This window comes from Dama dama, chromosome X (genome assembly GCF_033118175.1).
Source record: "Dama dama isolate Ldn47 chromosome X, ASM3311817v1, whole genome shotgun sequence".
Lineage (NCBI taxonomy): Eukaryota > Metazoa > Chordata > Mammalia > Artiodactyla > Cervidae > Dama > Dama dama.
The window spans coordinates 39,597,138-39,621,606 of NC_083714.1; the positions used below are offsets into that span (position 1 = coordinate 39,597,138).

Consider the following 24,469-nt stretch of genomic DNA (forward strand, 5'->3'; position numbering starts at 1 on the left):
GCTGCTATATTTTCATGCTATAATATAGTCAACTCTCATTTACAGTGGTAGGGTCCTTTATGTGTAGGTAAGATAGTATGACGTGAAAAGCCATTTCATATTCACTAAAACAGTATCAGATCTACCAGTCACAAAACGATCTGGTCACTTTGAAGATTTAAATGCAGATGTTTAAAGTTTCCAATTCAAATTGAGTCTCAGAAATTTCTATATGCCATTACCAGAAATTCATATTGGAGTTATATAAGATAGGTAAAATTAGGAAATATTACCTTGGTCTTAGATTTTGTTTTGTTTTTTAACTTAACTAGGGAGGTGTGAAGAGAACTTGGTGTACATGGTATAGCAATGTCATTTTTTAGCTTCGAATCAGAAAAAGCATTGCCATAACCACAGGGGGAATTCATTATATTCTTAGGAATGTGTTTTCTGTGCTTCTTTTCTTTGACATGACTTGTGTGATGTCTTTGAGTCTGGATTTATTATACAAACACTGGTGCTCAATTAACTGTGATGAAAACTGACTTAGTAATGGTAGGTGCTTTTGCCAGAGACCCACTAGCAAGAGTGATTTTCTCAGCTGTGTTTATTTCCTGGGGCAACTGTTTCAAAAGAAGTATTTTTAGACAAGGTTTGGACTGTGAGTTCAAGATGGGGAGTGTCCTTTCTAATTACCTGTCTTGGCCTCTTACAGAGTGACTTTCTTTCAGAAGTTTAGGTGAAGGATTCAGCTGGGTATGCCAAAAGTACTGTTGAGTGGACTGTAACTCCTTGGAAGGCCTTTCAAGCCCTTCTATCTATAAAAGTCCATTTCAGTGAGTGAATAGATAAGAGGTTCTGGGCCCATCTGGTATTATAAAAGTTGAAAGGATTCTTTAGTCATCTTTTTTATTTTTCCCATAGGAAAAACAAAATGTAATCAGGTTGAGTATTGAACAGTGTTCTTTATATTTTTATGCATACTCTGTTGGAGACATGGGGAATTTTTCATTAGTTTGTTCACATTATTAGTACGTGAGGGCTTTCAGGCACTCAGTACCATTAAGTAAGTAGTCACAAAAGAATAGTGCTGCATGGTATCTTGAGACTAGAGGAAAAGGCTTGGTTCGACCTTCATTTCTTTAGAGGATCTTACTGAATAAATGTTCTACCTTCTGAAATTGTCACTTAACAAAAGCTGAGTTTTCTTGTTAGCTGATCCACTGCAGCGTGTTTTGGTAACCTTTGGTCCTTATTTTGGCAATTCAAATCCAAAGTTTTGGGTTTTTACCCCCTCTTATTTAATCATCAAGCTCGACACTAGGTAATTTTTAAATTTTTATTTTATTATTTTTTAGATAATGTTTTAAAAGTAAAAATTGCTTCTCAAAGAAAGAGCCATTTCTTTCTCTTTTGTAGCTCAATAGTAGCATACCAGCCAGCTGGAGACAACAGCCACACCTTTGATGTCACAGCCATGTTCAAGTCTATTGGGATTTTCCTTGGAATCTTCAGTGGCTCTTTTGCAATGGGTGCTGCTACTGGAGTGGTGACAGCTTTAATATCCTTTTTTTATATTTATCTTTTCTTGTTAACTTTACAGAGTAATGTAATACTGTGTTCCGTGGTCTCCCCTACTTCTGCAATTGACATCATGTTATAATTATTAACCTTATGACCAAGTACTTGGTTTGAATTAGGCAATCATCTTTACCAGTAAATAAATAAAAGAATTTTACTGCTTTGTGTAGGCCTTCATGCCCTTAAACACTCACTACGGAATTCTATTTAGACAGAGTGACCCTTTGGGGGTGAATTTTAAGGTTGTAGACTGAATTGATATAAAGGTAGGTATTTTCCAAAGAGCCTCTTGGGTGTTCTATGTGGCTGTTCAGCCTGGCATCCTTTTGCTCTTCATTTAATAGGACGAATAAGAATGTATGATCTTGATACCAACTGAATAAAATAAAGTTCCTGGGTTAGGATAGATGGGAGTTCATCTTAGCTCCCTCTGATTTTAACCTCATGCTCTCAAGTCCTACACATTACCACTAGTTTGCTTTTAGAAACATTGAGCCAGTCACTCTTATATTCATTAAAAAAAAATTTCATTTTTCTTAGTCATTGCAGTTTCACGTTCATAAGTTAAAATATAATAGAAAATGACAGTTTAATAAATGGATCTAAATTTTCTGTTATTGGATTCTTTAAGTGCAAGTATACCTAAACTTCTGGAAATTCAATTTTCTGTTTTATATCAAGCTTTTCATTCTTCAAAAAAAATTTCTTGATTACCTGTTATATACCACATGCTATGCCCTGTGTATTACAGATAAACAAGACCTTTTGTGGCCTCTGCCTTTTGGAACTCCTAATATAGAAGAATTGCTGGCACTGCACTTCATGGGACCTCAGTGTAGGAAGGTGGAGGGTGAGGAGAGCAGGAAAGATGAGTAGGATTTGATCTCTAAAGAACTTCCAGCTCCAGAACTTTCAAGGTACTTTCATAGAAAACAAATACTTTTCCAAGAATATATTCATTTTCTGTACTTCAGTTTTGTGCTGGAAGAAGCTTGTCTTAGGACTTTTTCTCAGGCAAACTGAGCCCTAAAGGGACAGTGAAAACAGTTCTGAAGAAGGACCAGGCCAGCTAGTATCTCTTTCCAAGCCTAAGTTCCTTGAGAAACTTTATCATTGTGTTGTAGTACACATTTATTGAGGGGAATGTAGACTCTAGGCTGAGATTTGCCACAGCTTGATACAGGCCCTTCCACTGGCAACTATCAAATACTTAGACCAGTATGAGTGAGTGACATGCCTCAGTTTCTACATCACAGAGAGGATTGAACATCAGATCTCATGAATTGAGAATTGAGAATTTTTACTAGGTATAAATTGCTATTATTATGGAAGCTGTCTTGCTTTGGGTCTCTAATTAATAGGGTTGGCATGTTGCGTATCTGATCTGTCACTCCTGTCCTTTACTGTCATGTCTGTTCTTTACTTGGATTAGGAAGGCAACCCACTCCAGTATTCTTGCCTGGAAAATTCCATTGACAGAGGAGCCTGGTGGGCTATGGTCCATGAGTCTCAGAAGAGTCAGACACGACTGAGTTACTGAGAGCACACACACGCTGTTCTTTACTGCATGGTTTCTAACAAAGCATGTGATACCCATAAAACAATTGGATGGACTAAGCTGTAGAGCTTCATCATGGAAGGGAGGACTGCTGACTTCTTAGTACAATGCTTATGTTCAGAATTTCTTCACTTTGGTGCCTCCTTATTCTGTGACTTTTGTGTTAGAGAGTGGAGAATCCTTCTGCTTTCAGGCTTGCCTTGCTTCGACTATAATTTTTTCTAGTAACACTTTTGTATTATGAGATCTTGTTATCAACCTTGACAGTCTTACGTGACAAAATTCACCAAATTACGAGAGTTCCAGCTGTTGGAGACAGGCCTGTTCTTCTTGATGTCCTGGAGTACCTTCCTCTTAGCTGAAGCATGGGGTTTCACAGGTAGGTTACTTTCTCCTTTTAATTGTCACTTATAGGGAGTGACTTAGCCAGTGATTTTTTTTTTTCTATGTGTGGACCGACTCCTCTAGTGTTTGAGCACTCTTGTTAGGGTTGGCGTTTATGCTGTCATTTTAGAATGTAAAAGGTTTTCACATGAAAAGATGCTCAACATCACTCATTATCAGAGAAATGCAAATCAAAACCTCAATGAGGTACCATTACACGCCAGTCAGAATGGCTGCTATCCAAAAGTCTACAAGCAATAAATGCTGGAGAGGGTGTGGAGAAAAGGGAACCCTCTTACACTGTTGGTGGGAATGCAAACTAGTACAGCCATTCTGGAGAACAGTGTGGAGATTCCTTAAAAAACTGAAAATAGAACTGCCATATGACCCAGCAATCCCACTTCTGGGCATACACACCTAGGAAACCAGATCTGAAAGAGACACGTGTACCCCAGTGTTCATCGCAGCACTGTTTATAATAGCCAGGACATGGAAGCAACCTAGATGCCCATCAGCAGATGAATGGATAAGAAAGCTGTGGTACATATACACAATGGAATATTACTCAGCCATTAAAAAGAATTCATTTGAATCAGTTCTAATGAGGTGGATGAAACTGGAGCCCATTATACAGAGTGAAGTAAGCCAGAAAGGAAAACACCAATATAGTATACTAACACATACATATGGAATTTAGAAAGATGGTAACGATAACCCTATATGCAAGACAGAAAAAGAGACACAGATGTATAGAACACACTTTTGGACTCTATGGGAGAAGGCGAGAGTGGGATGATCTGAGAGAACAGCATCAAAACATGTATGTTATCAAGTGTGAAACAGATCGCCAGTCCAGGTTGGATGCATGAGACAAATGCTTGGGGCTGCTGCACTGGGATGACCCAGAAGGATGGGATGGGGAGGGAGGTGGGAGGGGTGTTCAGGATGGGGAACACATGTAAATCCATGGCTGATTCATGTCAATGTATGGCAAAAACCACTACAATATTGTAAAGTAATTAGCCTCCAACTAATAAAAATAATTGGGGGAAAAAAAGAATGTAAAAGGTTTTCAATGGAAGCGGTTCCTCTCAACAAAGTAAGTCACAACTGAAAAATTTAACACTAAACATCTAATTCACTTCTATGAATAAGATCCTTAGTATAAAAGTTGAGAACATGCCTTTGATGTGAACTTGGAACTCATTGTCTTTATAGGTGTGGTTGCAGTGTTGTTTTGTGGCATCACACAGGCCCATTATACATACAATAACTTGTCCACAGAGTCTCAGCATAGAACTAAACAGGTAAGAGAAACTTTATAGTTTGTCAATAAACTTTTTTTTGCAGCAAAACAATTTTTTTTTACTGAAAAATAATCTTTGTTCTGTTCAAAGTGATGTCTGCTCATTTCAGTTCCTCTTCTGTTGACTCCAGAAGTAGATGAGACTGGCAGATTGAAGGGTGACAGCTTTTAAGGTAGAGATAGATAGGCAGAGTAGCCAGGGGCTGTTAGTATTGTGATTCCAGTGGTCGGTTAGCTTCTTTTCTTTGTTTTCCTCTAATGGCTTTTTTTCTTCTAGTTTTATTGGTATACAGCACTGTCTTAAGTTTAAAGTGTACAGAGTAATGGTTTGATTTATATACCTCATGAAATAGTGACCACATCATGTCATATAGATACAAAATTAAAGAAATAAGAAAACTTTTTTCTTGTGATGAGAACTCTTAGGATTTACTCTTAACAACTTTCATATATAACATACCACAGTGTTAATTATATTTATCATATTGTGCATTACATCCCTAGTACTTGTTTATCTCATAACTGAAAGTTTGTACCTTTTTACTTCCTCTATCCAATTCCCCTCTCCCTACAACTTGCATTTGGTAACCACACATCTGATGTCTTTTTCTATGAGTTAGTTTATTTTTGAAGTATAATTGACCTATGACACTGTGTTGTTTGTGTATGCTCAGTCACTTCAATCATGTCTCTCTTTGTGACCCTGTAGACTGTAGCCCATCAGGCTCCTTTGTCCATGGGATTCTCTGGGCAAGAATACTGGAGTGTATTGCCATGCCCTCCTCTAGGGGATCTTCCTAACCCACATCTCCTGTGGCTCCTGCATTGCTGGTGATTCTTTACTGCTGAGCCACTGGGGAGGCCTGTAACACTATGTTAGTTCCTATTACACAGCATAGCAATTTGGTTTTTATATACATTTCAAAATAATCACCATGATAAAAGATAATACCTTATTATTGACTATATTCCCCACACTGTGCCTTTCATCCCATGACTCATTTATTCGGCAACTTAAAATTTGTACCTCTTAATCTCCATCACCTATTTCTTTCCTTCCCCCAACTCTATCCCCTCTGGCCACCATCTATTCTCTATATCTATAACTCTGTTTCTGTTTTTTTTTTCTTTGTTTTTAGAATTCACATATAAGTGAGGTCACATAGTATTTGTCTTTCTCTGACTTATTTCACTTAGCATAGTGCCCACTAGGTCCATCCATTTTGTTGCAAATGGCAAATTTTAATTCCTTTTCATGGTTGAGTAATATTCCAGTGTGTGTGTGTGTGTGTGTGTGTGTGTGTGTGTGTGTGTGTGTACACACACAGTGATGTAAACAGGTGGAGGTGGGCAGGTAGCAGGGCAGGGAACAGAGCACTGGACTATAACGTGTAAGCCCTCACTCTCTTAGTGAGGGCTAAGACCCATGTAAAAAGTGAAATCACATGGCAAGGTGGTATGAGAGTTGTCATGAAGCACTCTGTGCCAGGATAAAATGATTTGAACTGGGTCTTACAGCCTGTAAAGAGGGAAGTGTCTGGGACCTGCTATATTTAGGGATTAATTGAGTAGGGGTGTAGAAGACGAGGGTGGCAGGGATACCACTTAGGGTCCTTCCCCAGCATTATGGATGGGAAGTGATGAAAGTTAGACTAACGCAGTGGCCGAGACAGCCAAGAACATTCCAAAAGAAGAATTGGCAGGGTTTGGAGGATGAGGGTGAGGATGACTGAATATGGGAATTGAAGAAGGGAAGTTGATTGGGCAAGTAAAGGGGAAACATTTATGGCTTTTTCTGTGGGACCAGAAATGTCATCTCTACATTTGCTTCCCTCTGAATCACATGTTTTGGAGGATATACATGAGCATTACATATTTGAAGTATCTGTTTCAATATGTTAGTAATACTCATGTTTTCAAATTATGTAGATTTTTGCTGGACTAACCTTTTGAAATTTCGTTTCAGTTGTTTGAGCTTCTCAATTTCTTGGCAGAGAATTTCATCTTCTCCTACATGGGACTGACACTGTTCACCTTCCAGAACCATGTTTTTAACCCAACATTTGTAGTAGGAGCATTTGTATCCTTTATTATATATTCTGTTTTGGAAACTTCTTTTTAAATTGAGATTTGCATGTGTTTTCTTGGGGGGTGGGATGATTGATAAGACTGATAAGAATTTATAAGGATACATATATTTTTAATATAAATAATATGTATAATAATAATATATATAATATTTTCCTCTGAGTAAAGTAAATAAGGATTTCAACTCTTTTATCCAGTCTATTCTATTTACATTTTTGTTTATTGCACAAATAATACTGACAGATTGAAATGACAAGAAAAAGTTTCCTACCTTTCTGCCAACTCCAAAAGATAAAACTGCTTGTCCTCTGTTACTGAACGGAAGAAAGAGAGATTGGATGATGAAGAGCAGTTTGCAGTCTGTGCCATAGGGCAGTAGTTGAAAGATGATGAAAGATGGAAGGAGGCTTGCCCACTCTTTCCCTCTCCGCCACCCTTCTCTTTCTCTCTCTCATTGAGTTTTTAAAACCTAGTTGAAAAGGAGAAGCTGATTACATGAAAGAGAGCAAGCAATAGTGCCAACCTCACAAGAAGGTAGGAAGAGATGGAATCCAAAGCACATGGGGAGGGATGGGCCTCCAGTGGGAGGAAGCACAGCTCTGCCATTGTTCCAGGAGAGGGTAGAGTATGTAGAGATGAAGGTACATTTGCAAGATGGCATTTCTCTGATTACTTCTATTTTTATCTGTAAAGTAGGAGGTGAGATCATCTGCTGAAAGTGAGATAGGAGCAGGTGGCCTATCAGTTATCTATTATGTAACAAATTACCCTAAAATTTAGCAACTTAAAACAACAAACGTGTTATTTTGCTGTTTCTGAGAGTCTGGAATCCAGAAGCAACTTAACTGGCAGGTTAAGTTGGCAGGCTCCAGTATCCCTCATGAGATTATAATCATGTTCTGGGTTGGGACTGTACTCTCTCAAGACTTGACTGGGACAGAGGAGCCACCCCAAGCTCACTGACATGGCTATTAACTGGAGGCTTCAGTTCTTCTCCACGTGGACCTCTCCATGGGGCAACTCACAACATAGCTTCCCCAGGGGGACAGAGTGAGATGAGAGAGCACCAAGATGGAATGCAAAGGGCTTTTATGACCTAATCTTGGAGACAGTGTACCATCTCCCTTCTGCTGTTTTCTATTGGTCACACACAAACCCTGGTAAAGTGTGAGCTGAGACTACACAAGGGTGTGAATACTAGGGAACCCTCTAGGAGGCTGGCTCTCATAGATGATAGAAGTTTTGAGGAAATAGTTGTTGCAGAGAGTAGAAAACTGCATTGACCAAAGAAATGCAATAGAATCGCTGAGCGGTGTTAGAGACCCATTTGAGTTTGAGGAATAAATCTTAACAGTAGAGTCAGTCTGCCCTGTTGTATGACTTTATCCAGGACTATTTAGCTATAAGCATGGAGAAAACAGATAGCTGAGTCCATCTGAGTTTGTAGTTTTGTCAAGTTGGTGCAGTGAAAACAGAGGGGAAAGGGATTGCTGAGTATTGGAAAGAGTTTTATTAAGATGCGGCTAGAAAAGGAAATGAAGAGGGGAGAGGACTGACTGATGGGAAATCAGAGGGGTATTTGGACTGGAGGTCCCAGTAAGATGGAAGAATTATCTGCAATAGATGGATGTGAAACATGGAAAGAGAAATTGTGGTCAGAGAGCGGGATGTTTGAATTAGTGATTTTCAAAAGAAGTAGTATTTTAAGAAACCACCTCAGAATGAAGATTCAGCCAAAAGAGATTACCAGAAATATTTTCTTAATTAAAACTCTAAGTAGGATCTGTGTTAGAAACTGAAGTATTACTGAAATACCATTCTACAGAGTCTTAGTCTTCTGAGAATGAACTTCAGGCAGAAAAAGATAAATCCTTATTCATAAGAGAAAAAGCTTAACTGGAAGACTCCCATGAAAGCAGTAACTTCATATCCTGCTAGTCTTTGAGAAATTTTTAAGCAGTCAAGTGGCTTGACTCCACAGTACTTACCCAGAACCAAGGCTAAGTATTTTCTGTAGGTTTTCGAGTCTATTAGGAGTTGAAATTCCTCAAAACAGAATCCTACCATGGAAATTGACTCTTACCAGGAGACACTTGTTCTCTTTCTGGCTGTATTTGTTAGGATATAGGTTTGGTTTCATGGGGTAATTATCAAAGTTAACCGAGGTTTTTAAAAGATAGAAATGTATTTCTCTCTCATGTAAAAGTCTGGACTGGTGCAGCAGGCTCTGCTCCACAAAGTCACCAGGGACCCGCACAGCCTTGTAACCATCCTTAGGGAGTTGTCCTTGTTCTTAGGGACCCAGGTGGCTCCCCCCTCAATCGTTAGCCATAATAGCAAAATCCTAGAAATAGTACAAAAGTCCAGTGATAGGAATGTATGGTCTAAATAATGTTAACAATAAAAAGAATTATCCTTAACCTATTAATAATTTTAGATTGCTATTTTCTTGGGAAGAGCTGCCAATATTTACCCCTTGTCCCTCTTACTTAATTTGGGTAGAAGAAGTAAGATTGGATCAAATTTTCAACACATGATGATGTTTGCTGGTAAGTTTTAACTCTCTCTTTCTTGCCTCCTCCAGGAAACAACTCACAGTGCATATACCAGTCTGATTTTAGATGGAAATAATATGCTGATAGTATATTCAGTTCAGTTCAGTCGCTCAGTCGTGTCCGACTCTTTGCAACCCCATGAATCGCAGCACGCCAGGCCTCCCTGTTCATCAACTCCCGGAGTCTACCCAAACCCATGTCCATCGAGTCGGTGATACCATCCAGCCATCTCATCCTCTGTCGTCCCCTTCTCCTTCTGCCCCCAATCCTTCCCAGCATCAGGGACATTTCCAATGAGTCAACTCTTCGCATGAGGTGGCCAAAGTATTGAAGTTTCAGCTTCAGCATCAGTCCTTTCAATGAACACCCAGGACTGATCTCCTTTAGGATGGACTGGTTGGATCTTCTTGCAGTCCAAGGGACTCTCAAGAGTCTTCGCCAACACCACAGTTCAAAAGCATCAATTCTTCGGCGCTCAGCTTTCTTCACCGTCCAACTCTCACGTCCATACATGACTACTGGAAAAACCATAGCCTTGACTAGACGGACCTTTGTTGGCAAAGTAATGTCTCTGCTTTTAAATATGCTATCCAGGTTGGTCATAACTTTCCTTCCAAGGAGTAAGCATCTTTTAATTTCATGGCTTCAGTCACCATCTGCAGTGATTTTCCCTTAAACATTGAAATCGCAGCCTCCAGTAAAACATCCTTTTTAAAAGTGTCCCATTCCTTTCTATGGGAGTTTTCTCATGTTCTGGTTCCAAATTCCCAGTTCAGAACTATGTTAAGTGTAGTGGAGGAGGTAAAGATGAACACATTTTCACACAAAAGTCTATATGTGCATGTTTATGGCAGTTCTCTTCATAATTGCCAAAACCTGGAAACAGCCCAATTGTCTGTCTTCCAGTGAGTGAGGGAGTATGCAAAATAATGGCACCTCCATGCCATGGAATATTCCTCAGTGCTAGAAAGAATAAACCAGTGATACATAGAATATATATGGCCCTCAGAGGCATTGTGCTGAGTGAAAGAAGCCAGGCTCAAATGGTTTCATTATATATGTTCCATTTACACGATATCCTCAAAAAGACAAAAACCCAGCAATGCAGAGAAAATTAGTAGTTACCAAGAGTTTGGTAGTATTATGAGAGGTTATACCAAAAAGAAGGTAGCACAAAGGAATTTGGGAGAGGGGTGATGAAACCACTGTGTCTCGGTTGTGGTAGTGGTCACACACCTCTATACATTTATCAAAACTTATGGAACTGTACACCTGAAAGAGTGAACTTTAATGTAAGTACATTTTAAAATAGAGTTTAAAAAATTATTAAATGATCAATGCTTGTGAGTATCAACTACTAATTCTTTTTCTTTTTGGTTGTATATACCTATGTATATTGAAATATGTATTTGTTCATGCTATTCTAAGGTCTCAGAATATACCTTATGTCTTTGAATTTATGAAGTTCATGTTGTCCTCCTCCTATTCCCCTGTAGGCCTTCGTGGCGCGATGGCATTTGCCTTGGCCATTCGAGATACGGCCACTTATGCCCGGCAGATGATGTTCAGCACCACACTTCTGATTGTGTTTTTTACTGTGTGGGTATTTGGTGGTGGCACCACTGCCATGCTGTCGTGTTTGCATATAAGGTATGTGTTGACTGGGGACCTCATTGTAGTATTAAAATGTAATTAGCGTTATTTTTCTTTTAACCATGAGAGAATTTTAAGCTTAGATAAGTCCCTAATATTTCATTTCTTCCTTATAATAAGTGTATAACATGTAGCACAGAAAAAATGGAAAATATGCAAAGGAAGGATAAAAACGATTGTTAACACTTGGAGGGATGTCTTTCCAGACCTCTTGGTCTGCTCTATGTATTTTTTTAACAAAAAGAGGCAACACTACAGGTACTCTTATAAACTGATTTTTAAATATAATATAGCATAGACATTTATGTTAGTAAACATCATTATTTTAATAGCTGCTTACATTGTAATTTATTAACCAAATCTCTACCATTGGACTTTTGTGTTGTTTTTAGGTTTTTGTTATTATGGCTAACTGAGAATTTTGCTCTTACTATTATGATTAACAGTGTGAATGTTTGGAAATGCATATACCCTTGTGCACTTGGCTATTTCCTTAGGATGCATTCCTAGAAGTTGAATTGCTTGGTCAAGGGATATGCATATATTTAAGACTTATTATTCATATCTCCAAACTGGATCAAACATTTTCTTGTATCTGCAGCATATGAGACAGTCCGATTTATCCCAGCCCAAATCAACAACTAGATATTATCATTCTTTCTTATCTTCATGATCAGCACTGTTTCTGACCTGACAATCCAAGGCCAAGGTTGTAAGATCTTAGTCTTGAATGCACACTAGTTAATGTATTCAATTGGAAAAAGCTCCCTTGTATCTCAGGAGTTCTGCATTTGTCTCCATGGGTACAGCAGTCTGTAGTTAAAGCCGTTGTAGGTTTTACTTCTGTGTTTGCTGTAACTTCAAAGATCTTGAGAGCTACTGAGCTTCTAGAATGTGTAAGGTTCATTAGAGAAAACAGTATTTCTTTCACATCTTATAGAGTCCATTCTCCATTTTATGCATTTCTTTTAATACTCTAAATAGCAACCAGCCCTAAGTCAGACTTTGAATGTTGTTATGATTGTCTTTCTCTCTCTTTACTGTTCAAATCCTTTTATTACAATTCCTGTGCTGTTACTGTGGATAATTGAAAATACATCAAAATAATGTTCTTGTAACTCTGATTATTACTTCAGGGAGGACCTGGCATTTGTTGAACATCTTCTATGTGCGGGGCATTATGCTAAGTGCATTTTATATATTTATCTAATCACAATCACTCCATTTTACACATGGGGAAATAGAGGCTTTAAAAGTTTCTAGTTGTTCAAGCTCATAAATACCATTAATAGTGGACAGAGGAGCCTCTAGTCTCACTTGATTTGTCCTAGACCTCTGCATCAAGAAATGAGGATGGTCCATTTTGGAAGGGTTAAGCTCCTTTTTTTTCCTCAAGAGTTTTAAAACGAAGGTTCTTCCTTATTCTACTAAGGAAAACAAAGCCAAAACTAAATGTTAGATAATTTAGGAAAAATAACACTCTTAAGTGGAGTCTCAGTGTTTAAGTAGAATCAGTTCTCTTCCCTAACTGCCTTTCACACATACTAAACCAAATACCCATGTTTACCCCACCCCCCAGAAAAAAGCTACCCAAAAACCTACCTACTCACATAAAGTTGAATCCTCCTCACCAGCTTTGCAAGCTCTTTGGCCCCATCTTGCCTGTCCTGTAGCATGGTTTGGCATTCAGTTGTATACATTATCTTACAGTCTTAGGTTAACTATTATTAATGTTGTTGTTTGGGGTTTTTTTGGCCTCTGCAGAGACTGGAATTTAAATTTCTCTTACCTCCCCCCAAATTTGTTGAGTATAATTGTGAGACTACTAAAAAGTCCTTCAGTTTTAACATATATGCAGGATTAGGCTTGACTGAGTTCTTGCCCCTTTGTTTAGTAATTCTGTGATCTTGAGCAAGTTCTTTAACCTTTCTAAGCCTCAGTTTCCCCGTCAGTAACATGTGTGACAGTACTTTCCTCCAGGGTTGTTGTAAGGATTCCTGAGCTCATGTCTGTAAAACTCTTAGTACAATACTTCAAATGTGCCTTTTATTCATTTATTCGATGAATACTAATTTAGCACCAACCATGTTCCCAGTGCTGTTTTAAGGTAAAATTTAGTGGCTGTCAACTGGCTGCGATTCCCCACAGGGGCATTTGGCGATGCCTGAAGACATTTCTGATTGTCACAATCAAAGAGAGGGGGCTGCTACTGGCATCTTGTTGGTAGAAGCTAAGGATACTGCTGAACATCCACAAGTACACAGAGCAGTCCCCACAACAAAGAATAATCTGAGCCAAAATGTTGGCACTGCAAAGGTTAAGAGACCCTGATCTGCAGAGGTACAGTGGTAGTAACAAGATAGAAAAGGTCTCTGGTCCCATAAAGTCTATACTGTAGTGGGAGAAGACAGATAGTAAACTAGCAAGTAAGTAAATGAAGATGACTATTAGAGGTGATATTAAATGCTCTGATGGCAAACAAGGTGCTATGATAGTAGGTGGGCATAGAGTGTATTTTATAGATGGAGCTCAAGAAAGGTGTCTATGAGGTTACATTTGAGCTTAGGATACCTGAATGACAAGATAATGCCAGTTAAGCAGTGAGCAGGAAGAATAGTGGTCCAGGCAGAGGGGAGAGCAAGTACAAAGATCCTGAGGCAGGAACAAACAGCCTGTTGAATGAAAAGGAAAAAAGCTCACCTAGCTGGAATATAGTAATCAAAAGGGAGGTAGGAAACAAGGTGGGCAAGATCCTTTAGGGGCAGGGCTTGACAAATGTGTCCTGTCAGGGGCCAGAGAATAATATTTTAGGCTTTGAAGGCCATATAGTCTCTGTCTCAACTACTCAACTCCAGGATGAAAGCCCTATAGACAATACATGAATCAGTCGCCATGGCTATGCTCCCACAAGACTTTATTCACAAACAGAGGAGGTGCACCAACTTGGCATGCCTTACTAGTAGGACACAGTAAGGAATTTGGATTTTAAAATCCACTTGGAACTTCCCTGATGGTCCAGTGATAAAGAATCCACCTGCCAATGCAGAAGACATGGGTTCGATCCCTGGTCCGGCAAGATTCCACATGCATGGAGCAGCTAAGCCTGTGCACCACAACTACTGAGCCTGGGTGCCCTAGAGCCTGTGCTCCGGAACACGAGAAGAGGAGCCCATATACCACGACTTGAGAATAGCCCCTACTCGCCACAACTAGAGAAAACCCTCACGTAGCAACAAAGACCCAGCGTAGCCATTAAAAAGAAAATGTAGTGTAAATAAAAGAAGAATATCTTAAAAATAAATTTTTCTGTTTAAAAATAAATAAAATCCAGTGGGCGGTCTTGTAGGATTTCAAAGCAAGAACGTGATGTGATCTGTCCTATTGTGTGGACAGTGGCTCCTCAGTGAGTGAGAGCCAGCCAGCTCTTTCTCTGTCCTTTTGCATAGTTTGTGACAGTCACCTTTGGCTCCTTGTTGTGTACCACACATAGTTTGCACTTCTCCATCTCTGAGCCTTTGCTCATACTGTTGCCTCTGCCTGGAATGCTCTTCTACTCCCAGGAAACGACATAGCTCAAACACCTCCTCCTTTCACCCTCTTCTTTTCTCTGAGAACCACTCTTCCGTCTGCTTACTGTAGAGTACCTCTGTTATAGCACTGTTTTCAGTCAGCCTTGTAATGATGATGTTATTATAAGAGCTACCATTTCAGTTCAGTTCAGTTGCTGAGTCGTGTCCGACTCATTGCGACCCCATGAACCGCAGCACACCAGGCCTCCCTGACCATCACCAACTCCCGGAGTTTACCCAAACTCCTGTCCATCGAGTCAGTGATGCCATCCAGCCATCTCATCCTCTTCGTCCCCTTCTCCTCCTGCCCCCAATCCCTCCCAGCATCAGGATCTTTTCCAATGAGTCAACTCTTTGCATGAGGTGACCAAAGTATTGGAGTTTCAGCTTTAGCATCAGTCCTTCCAGTGAACACCCACGACTGATCTCTTTTAGGATAGACTGGTTGGATCTTCTTCCAGTCTAAGGGACTCTCAAGAGTCTTCGCCAACACCACAGTTCAAAAGCAGCAATTCTTTGGCACTCAGCTTTCTTCACAGTCCAACTCTCACATCCATACATGACCACTTGAAAAACCATAGCCTTGACTAGATGGACCTTTGTTGGCAAAGTAATGTCTCTGCTTTTTAATATGCTATTAGGTTAGTCATAACTTTCCTTCCAAGGAGTGAGTGTCTTTTAATTTCATGGCTGCAGTCACCACCTGCAGTGATTTTGGAGCCCCAAAAAATAAAGTAAGCCACTGTTTCCACTGTTTCCCCATCTATTTGTCATGAAGTGATGGGACCAAATGCCATGATCTTAGTTTTCTGAATGTTGAGCTTTAAGCCAACTTTTTCACTCTCCTCTTTCACTTTCATCAAGAGGCTTTTTAGTTACTTTCTGCCATAAGGCTGGTGTCATCTGCATATCTGAGGTTATTGATATTTCTCCTGGCAATCTGGATTCCAGCTTGTGCTTCCTAGAGCCCAGCATTTCTCATGATGTACTCTGCATATAAGTTAAATAAGCAGGGTGGCAGTATACAGCCTTGACGTACTCCTTTTCGTGCTTGGAACCAGTCTGTTGTTCCATGTCCAATACTAACTGTTGCTTCCTGACCTGCATATAGGTTTCTCAAGAGGCAGGTCAGCTGGTATGGTATTCCCATCTCTTTCAGAATTTTCCAGTTTATTGTGATCCACATACTCAAAGTCTTTGGCGTAGTCAATAAACCAGAAATAGATGTTTTTCTGGAACTCTCTTGCTTTTTTGATGATCCAGGAGATATTGGCAATTTGATCTCTGCTTCCTCTGCCTTTTCTAAAACCAGCTTGAACATGTGGAAGTTCACGGTTCACGTATTGCTGAAGCCTGGCTTGGAGAATTTTGAGCATTACTTTACTAGCGTGTGAGATGAGTGCAATTGTACGGTAGTTTGAGCATTCTTTGGGATTGCCTTTCTTAGGGATTGGAATGAAAACTGACCTTTTCCAGTCCTATGTCCACTGCTGAGTTTTCCAAATTTCCTGGCATATTGAATGCAGCAATTTCACAGCATCATCTTTCAGGATTTGAAATAGCTCAACTGGAATTCCATCACATCCACTAACTTTGTTCGTAGTGATGCTTTCTAAGGCCCACTTGACTTCACATTCCAGGATGATGGCTCTAGGTGAATGATCACACCATTGTGATTATCTGGGTCGTGAAGATCTTTTTTGTACAGTTCTTCTGTGTATTCTTGCCACCTCTTCTTAATATCTTCTGCTTCTGTTAGGTCCCTACCATTTCTGTCCTTTATCGAACCCATCTTTGCATGAAATGTTCCCTTGGTATCTCTAGTTTTCTTGAAGAGATCTCTAGTCTTTCCCATTCTATTGTTTTCCTCTATTTCTTTGCATTGATCACTGAGGAAGGCTTTCTTATCTCTCCTTGCTATTCTTTGGAACTCTGCATTCAAATGGGAATATCTTTCCTTTTCTCCTTTGCTTTTCTCTTCTCTTCGTTTCACAACTATTTGTAAGGCCTCCTCAGACAGCCATTTTGCTTTTTTGCATTTCTTTTCCATGGGGATGGTCTTGATCCATGTCTCCTGTACAATGTCATGAACCTCCGTCCATAGTTCATCAGGCACTTTGTCTATCAGATCTAGGCCCTTAAATCTATTTCTCACTTCCACTGTATAATCATCAGGGATTTGATTTAGGTCATACCTGAATGGTCTAGTGGTTTTCCCTACTCTCTTCAATTTCAGTCTGAATTTGGCAGTAAGGAGTTCATGATCTGAGCCACAGTCAGCTCCCGGTCTTATTTTTGCTGACTGTATAGAGCCTTTCCATCTTTGGCTGCAAAGAATATAATCAATCTGATTTTGGCGTTGACCATCTGGTGAGGTCCATGTCTTGAGTCTCCTCTTGTGTTGTTGGCAGAGGGTGTTTGCTATGACTAGTGCTCTTGATTTTGCTGACTGTATAAAGCTTCTCCATCTTTGGCTTCAAAGAACATAATCAGTCTGACTTCGGTGTTGACCATCTGGTGATGTCCATGTGTAGAGTCTTCTCTTGTGTTGTTGGAAGAGGGTATTTGCTGTGACCAGTGCATTCTCTTGGCAGAATTCTATTAGCCTTTGCCCTGCTTCATTCTGTACTCCAAGGCCGAATTTGCCTGTTACTCCAGGTGTTTCTTGACTTCCTACTTTTGCGTTCCAGTCCCCTATAATGAAAAGGACATCTTTTTTGGATGTTAATTCTAAAAGGTCTTGTAGGTCTTCATAGAACTGTTCAGCTTCTTCAGCATTACTGGTTGGGGCATAGGCTTGGATTACTGTGATATTGAATGGTTTGCCTTGGAAACAAACAGAGATCATTCTGTCATTTTTGAGATTGCCTCCAAGTACTGCATTTCAGACTCTTTTGTTGACCATGATGGCTACTCCATTTCTTCAAAGGGATTCCTGCCCACAGTAGGAGATATAATGGTCATCTGAGTTAAATTCACCCATTCCAGTCCATTTTAGTTCGCTGATTCCTAGAATGTTGACATTCCCTCTTGCCATCTCCTGTTTGACCCCTTCCAATTTGCCTTGATTCATGGACCTAACATTCCAGGGTCCTACACAATATTGCTCTTTACAGCATCGGACCTTTCTTCTGTCACCAGTCACATCCACATCTGGGTATTGTTTTTGCTTTGGCTCCATCCCTTCATTCTTTCTGGAGTTACTTCTCCACTGATCTCCAGTAGCATATTGGGCACCTACCAACCTGGGGAGTTCCTCTTTCAGTATCCTATCATTTTGCCTTTTCACACTGTTCATGGGGTTCTCAAGGCAAGAATACTGAAGTGGTTTGCCATTCCCTTCTCCAGTGACCACATTCTGTCAGACCTCTCCACCATGACCCGTCTGTCTTGGGTGGCCCCACACGGCATGGCTTAGTTTCATTGAGTTAGACACGGCTGTGGTCCTGTGATCAGATTGGCTAGTTTTCTGTGAATATGGTTTCAGTGTGTCTGCCCTCTGATATCCTCTCGCAACACCTACCATCTTACTTGGGTTTCTCTTACCTTGGACGTGGGGTATCTCTTCACGGCTGCTCCAGCAAGGCACAGCCACCGCTCCTTACCCTGGATGAGGTTGCCCCTCCTGACCTTGAACGTAGAGTAGCTCCTCTCGGCCCTCCTGCGTCCACGCAGCCGCCGCTCCTTGGATGTGGGGTTGCTCCTCTCTACCACTACCCCTGACCGTGGATGTGGGGTAGCTCCTCTCGGCCACCACCCCTGACCTCAGACATGGGGTAGCTCCTCTCGGCCGCTGCCCGAAGCTACCATTTAGCAAGTGTTAATGATGAAGGACAGGGAAGTCTGGCGTACTGCAGTCCTCGGGGTCAGAGAGAGTTGGACACAACTGAGCGACTGAACAACAATGATGTATCACTGTTTTAAAATCTTTAGACACATTTTCTTGTTTAATCCTTGCAGCAACTCTGCATGGGGGCCATCACCCCCATTTCTCAGGTGATAGAACTGTGGTTCATAGGGCCGCATGACTTGACTAATTTCAAACAGCTAGAAAGGAGCTGAGGTCAGATTGGAACCCAGCTCTCCTGGACTGCAGAGCGCTTGGGGATTGCGCTGTAGTTATGTCTGTCTCTCCCACCAATCTGTGAACCCCTGGAGGACAGGGCTGTGTGTAAATCATGTCTATGCCCTGTGCTTAGCACAGTGCCTGGCAGGTAATAACTGCTCTGATAAATATTTATTATGTTAACTTGGCCTCCAATACTCTTCCATCTTAGAATTAAACATGAGTTGTCAAGACCACTAGATGTCACTTGAGATACACAAATGTGGTTAGCGTTTAGCAAAGGAGGTATTAAAAAGCTTCTGGCCATCTTAACAAAGAAGAAATGAGCATTTCTTGGAATTCTGAATCTGATTATGACCATCGGTTTTTCAAGTATTTGGCCCTGATTCCCTTGCCTTCCAGATAAGGTCGTGCATCATTTTCCTTCCTTTGGTGTTACTAGGTTGCTCCTGCTGCATCTTCTCACACTGCTCTTTTTTCTGTGTTGTCGGTAGTAGTGGCCTTAATCGATAAACATTTGAACACCTATTGTGTGTCAGGTACTGTACTAGACTCTGGGGATACAGAGATGAATTGGGACATGACCTTTACCCTCAAGGAACTCACAATCTTATCTGGGGAGACTGACAGGTAAATAACTATACTCTACTGTACTAAGTATTATAATAAAGGAATTAGAAAGTACTATAAAAGCCCAGAGGAAAAATGATCCTGACTGAAGGGGTCACAGAATGGTTCCTTTGGAACTCAAAAAAGGAGAACAAAATAAGGGACAATACAGTTCAGATAGAGGGACCAGCACAAGCAGAGGCATGGAAGCTCAGGAGAGGACAGGGTCTGGGGTGAGGAGCAGTCGGTTCTCGCTACCAGTGGGTGTTTGTGCGAGGGGGAGGGGAAAACTGGGCCAGAGTGGCAGGGGTGGCTAATTTGAAGAGAGTCTTGAATGCCACACAAAGGACTTTAGACCTGACCCTCTGGGTTACAAGCTGCTCTCAGAGACTTTTGTAAAGGTAGTAAGCCAGTGAGCTCTCTGCTTGAGATGGCTAACTCTCAGGGAGAGCCTGGCAGTGGGGGACCCTTACAGCCAGTTGCTCCAGACGCTGTGAGTCAGAATGAGGTCCCAGATTGAGCAGTTGAAATGTAAAGGAGAGAGGATCTGAGAGACAGTTTAGAGGGAGAATGAACAGAGGTGGCCCTGGAGAAGGCAATAGCAACCCACTCCAGTACTATTGCCCGGAAACTCCCATGGACGGAGGAGCCTGGCAGGCTGTAGTCCATGGGGTCGCAAAGAGTCGGACACGACTGATCAACTTCACTTTCACTTTTCACCTTCATGCATTGGAGAAGGAAATGGCAACCTACTCCAGTGTTCTTGCCTGGAGAATCCCAGGGACGGAGGAGCCTGGTGGGCTGCCATCTATAGGGTCGCACAGAGTCAGACACGACTGAAGCGACTTAGGAGCAGCAGCAGCAGAACAGAGGTGGTGAGTGCCCAGATTGAGGAGATAGAGGGGTCAAAGAGAGCTTCTCATAATGAAGCTGTTCCCTGAGATATGGAAAGCAGATAAAGAATCATGAAGAACCAAGGCTAATGGCTATCCATTCGCCTATGGAAAAACACCCTGGAATTGGACCTTCTCTTCAGTCATCATAACAGAATGTTGCCTGGAGAGCTGAGAGGTCTGAAAACATGCAGCTTCCTCCCGGAACTGCACTGGGCCAGCCTTGTTTGTGGAACTGCCCTAGAGTTCTTATTCAGCCACTGGGGCAGCACTGCTTGCCCTGACTCCTGCTTATTGTGGACTTGGTCACAAAAGAAAAAGTTATTTTTTCTAAAACTGGTAAATGGGATTGGCTTGCAGGAAGAGAAGGTTAGTAGACCCTGCTTGCCTTAGGAGTCAAGCTGTTGCTAAGGAAAATGGCAGGAGCCAAAAGTCTACAGCAGCAGCCATTGAGAAGCACAAAAATATTAGTCATTTCATAGCTTCTGTGTTGAGAAAAGTCATTGCCTAGGAGTGCTCACTTGTGAATAGGCATTGTTTTTTGGCTTCAAGATCTCATTTGCCTTTTGTGTTTTTCTTTTAGGGTTGGTGTTGATTCAGACCAAGAACACTTGGTAAATATGCATTTGTGTTGTCTTGGCATTTCTGTCAAATGTGCGGTTGCTTGGAAAGAAAACAAATCTCTGTAGACTTCATGCCACTGTTATTTAGATCCTGTCCTATTTGCATCAGCTTTTAACTGACATCATATCATTCCTGGCTTTTCTCACTGCTCGATAGAGACAAAACTGAATTTTAGGCCTTGTGTGGTTATCAAGGGTGACAGCTCCCCTATCTGTGGGCAAGGCTGGGCTTTGGCCACAGACAAGAACAGTCCCTTAAGCACTCCTGGGTTTTCAAGTGACTGCTCTGGCACAGGGAGCCTTTTTCCATTTTGGTTTGCGCATGAAGTCTTGTCTCTGATGTAAGCCCCACTCCAGCTGCTTTTCCTATGCAACTTTCAAATTGGATGACCAGCAGCTGCCCTTGACAACTGCCCAGAAGCCTTGGACTCTTCAGCCAGGCTTCACTGCCTGTTCAGGGGAATGTGCTTTCTTACCCTCTGCCTCAGCCCTGCCCATGTTTCCTTGCTTACACTCATGTGTCACTTTCTCTATTGTTTCCTCGAACCAGAACTTGGTAGACTAGTGCATTGTAACTCAGTGCTTTCTCTAGACTGACCACCTTTTTCTGGTATTTTCCTTCCACCTTTTAATGCTTTCTGAGCACAGCTGAATAGGTGCCTCTGCCCTAGACATGAGATGGGAAATCACAGAAATGAGGTTTTTGAACATGGAAAGCATCTCTTTAAAAACAACAGTTGTTTTTCTTGTCTGAAACAGGCCCTGGTCTACTTGTCTTCAGAGTGTAATTAAAAAATTTTTTTTGTCAGATTCATTTCCTGAATGCTAATTTTGCTAGCTATCGAGTGATGAGTTTGTATGTGACCTAGGATGCACCTGCCTCTTTTGTGGTCAGAACCTTAAAGTATAATTTCATGGGCTTGGAATAATTGTACAAACCAGGCTGGATGAATTCCCATGATGCTGAGTTCCTGGGGTAGTTTCCAAAGGATAATAGCCCTTCAGTGCCTCCAACCCCATGTCAAAACAAGAGTAGTGATCAGACAGCTCCCCAGACAAGTGCTTGATCACCATCTGTGTATGCCTCTACCTGTATGTCCCCTCTGTCACCACAGAGGACAAATGGAAACGGAGTGACAGGGAGAGAGCCAGGTAGGTGAGTACCAACTGTGACATCCAGAAAAAAAATGTCATTTTTACTTTGCCCTCAAAACTGTGGATGCCTTGGCTCAGTATATTGTTTACTCAGTATTTCAAGTGTCCACCAGGAAGCAGAGAGGAAGATTTTAGTAACTATGGAGCATGTAGGGGTTAGGTTTACAGGTGTTCATGTGGTGAGGGGATCGTGAGATTTGTAGATTTGTTGCTGACGGCTTCAAAGAGTGGAGCTATACAATCTAATGCCTCCTGATATGAAAGGAAACACTGTAAGCCTGTGCAGTGTTCTCAGACTTTTTGTATTGTGTGTTTTGATACCTATTGAGAGGAAGATTCACTTATTTTGAGGATCAGGGAAAACAGGAACCAAAACCCAGAATCTAAACTGTACTCTTCAAAAATCATGGAAACAGAACATTCATGCTGGAAAGAACCTTTGAGTAGGGTTCGCATTGTATTCATGAAAAAACTCAGTCTGGGAGGGGAAGGGACTTGCCCAACTAGTTCACATCAGAGCCGAGATGAACCAGATGGCCTCACAGCGCCACTGCTGACTGCTCCATGTTACACATGAGGATGCAGTTTATATTTTGGGGGGAGCTGTTTTTGAAGAGATCTTCTTGCTGTGTTAGTTTTCCCTCCTACCCAGCCTGGCTTACCATGAAATTTCCCTACTTACTTAAATTTTGCTAGTGTTCTAACAACATAGTAGCATCTTTGAAAATGCTAGTTAGTTTTGGGACCCATGACAACTCCCAAAGATCAGAATGTCAATGGGATGTTTTCCACTTAAGGTGCAGTTCACATTGTGGGTGTAAGGCTTTCAGATTTAGGGGGTGGATTATCCCACATTAATTTTTCTAAATGCCAGTTGACTCATAAATGAGGAAGCATCCTGAGTAATAGAAGTGTTCAGAAAAACACTTCAGTTTCTCATTCCTAAGCTGCAATATACAAACTCTTTATTAGGCTATATTTGTAATTCTACAAAGGAATGACTCTTAAATGAATGTGTTTTTTGTCTTTATGTATTGACTTCTTTATTGTCTGTTTGCAGGGTATTCCTGAAAGTGAAAGAAGAACTACCAAAGCAGAGAGCGCGTGGCTCTTCCGGATGTGGTATAACTTTGATCACAAGTATCCTTAATTGAGAAAATAACAGTGTGGATATGAATGATTACAATTTAATGGAACAACTGTTTTGACTACTCTCTTTCAGAACTGGAATATAAAACATACCTTTGGTCTTCCTTTTCCCCTTCAGTGTAGTGGAGAAAGTTACCCACACAAACAGATGAATTCCTCTGAAAACCCATGAAGCCAGTAGGGACTGGTTATTGCAAAAGCTAGCTGTGTGCAGGGACTCAAGAGCCTTTATGATAGACTTGCTATGATATGTAGGTTTATTTATGTTGTAAACTTTAATATTTATTGTCTTTTAGCTAATTGAGTGAATGCCGCAAAAGGGATTTGTTGGTGTTTGTCAGTGTGCTTGCTAGGGTAAAAGAGGAAAGGCAAGCTTAGGAAGAAACATGGGAAAGGAAAACTTACCAATGCTGGATACCATAGTAGTCACTGATGTCTTTTCTCTGACCTTTCCAAAGACTGGAAGATTCTCCCCTCCATTCAGAATGCCAGTGCTTCATTATTTACCAGATTTCTTTCTTGTCCTATTATAACAGTCTTCTTCATAGATATACTTTAAGGCAGGTTATATTTAATAACCTGCTTAAATCATGCTTTTTAAAAATTTTTTAAAAAGATACTTTTTATGTGAACCATTTTTGAAGTCTTTATTAAATTTGTTACAGTACTGCTTCTGTTTCTGGTTTTTTGGCCAAGAGGCATGTGGGATCTTAGCTCCTGGACCAGAGATCAAACCCAATCCCCCTGCATTGGAAGGTGAAGTCTTAATCACTGGCCCACCAGGGAAGTCCCTAAATCATGCCTTTCAAAAAATTTTGTCACTCACTATTTATTAAAATTAATTTCTTATTTGAAAATTGAACTAGATAAAGGGACTATGGAGTTCTTTCTGGCTGAGACTTTAAGTGAATCAAAACCTAGTTGATGTTCCATTGAAGTGAATTTGTGGCAATTATGTAAAATCCTTTTTTCTTGCTTTTGACTTTCTGATCAAAACCTTCTATATTTAAGAAAAATGCACTTGACACTTACCATTAGAAACTACTACTTACTATGTTCTGTTTGCTGGATTTTTACATTCACTTTCTGGAAGGACTCTAATATATGGAAACACAAATGAATGCGTATCTATGATATTGTTGTTCAGTTGCTAACTTGTGTTCAACTCTTTGTGACCCCATGGACTAGAGAACGCGAGGCTTCCCTGTCCTTCACTATCTCCTGGAGTTTTCTCAGACTTATGTCGATTGAGTCGGTGTTGCTATCTAACCATCTCATCCACTGCTGCCCACTTCTCCTTT

The 24,469-nt window shown here is 40.8% G+C and overlaps 1 protein-coding gene across 1 annotated transcript in view; it reads left to right on the forward strand.

The window, feature by feature from the left end:
- Positions 1-24,469, forward strand: part of SLC9A6 (solute carrier family 9 member A6) — a 54,169-nt gene that overhangs the window by 18,179 nt on the left and 11,521 nt on the right. Inside the window, 10 exon segments of the mRNA XM_061137323.1 lie at positions 1,399-1,540; positions 3,392-3,497; positions 4,721-4,809; positions 6,775-6,888; positions 9,334-9,445; positions 10,948-11,101; positions 19,279-19,354; positions 19,356-19,369; positions 20,825-20,855; positions 23,080-23,159. Of these exon segments, the coding sequence (XP_060993306.1) occupies positions 1,399-1,540; positions 3,392-3,497; positions 4,721-4,809; positions 6,775-6,888; positions 9,334-9,445; positions 10,948-11,101; positions 19,279-19,354; positions 19,356-19,369; positions 20,825-20,855; positions 23,080-23,159 (918 nt within the window).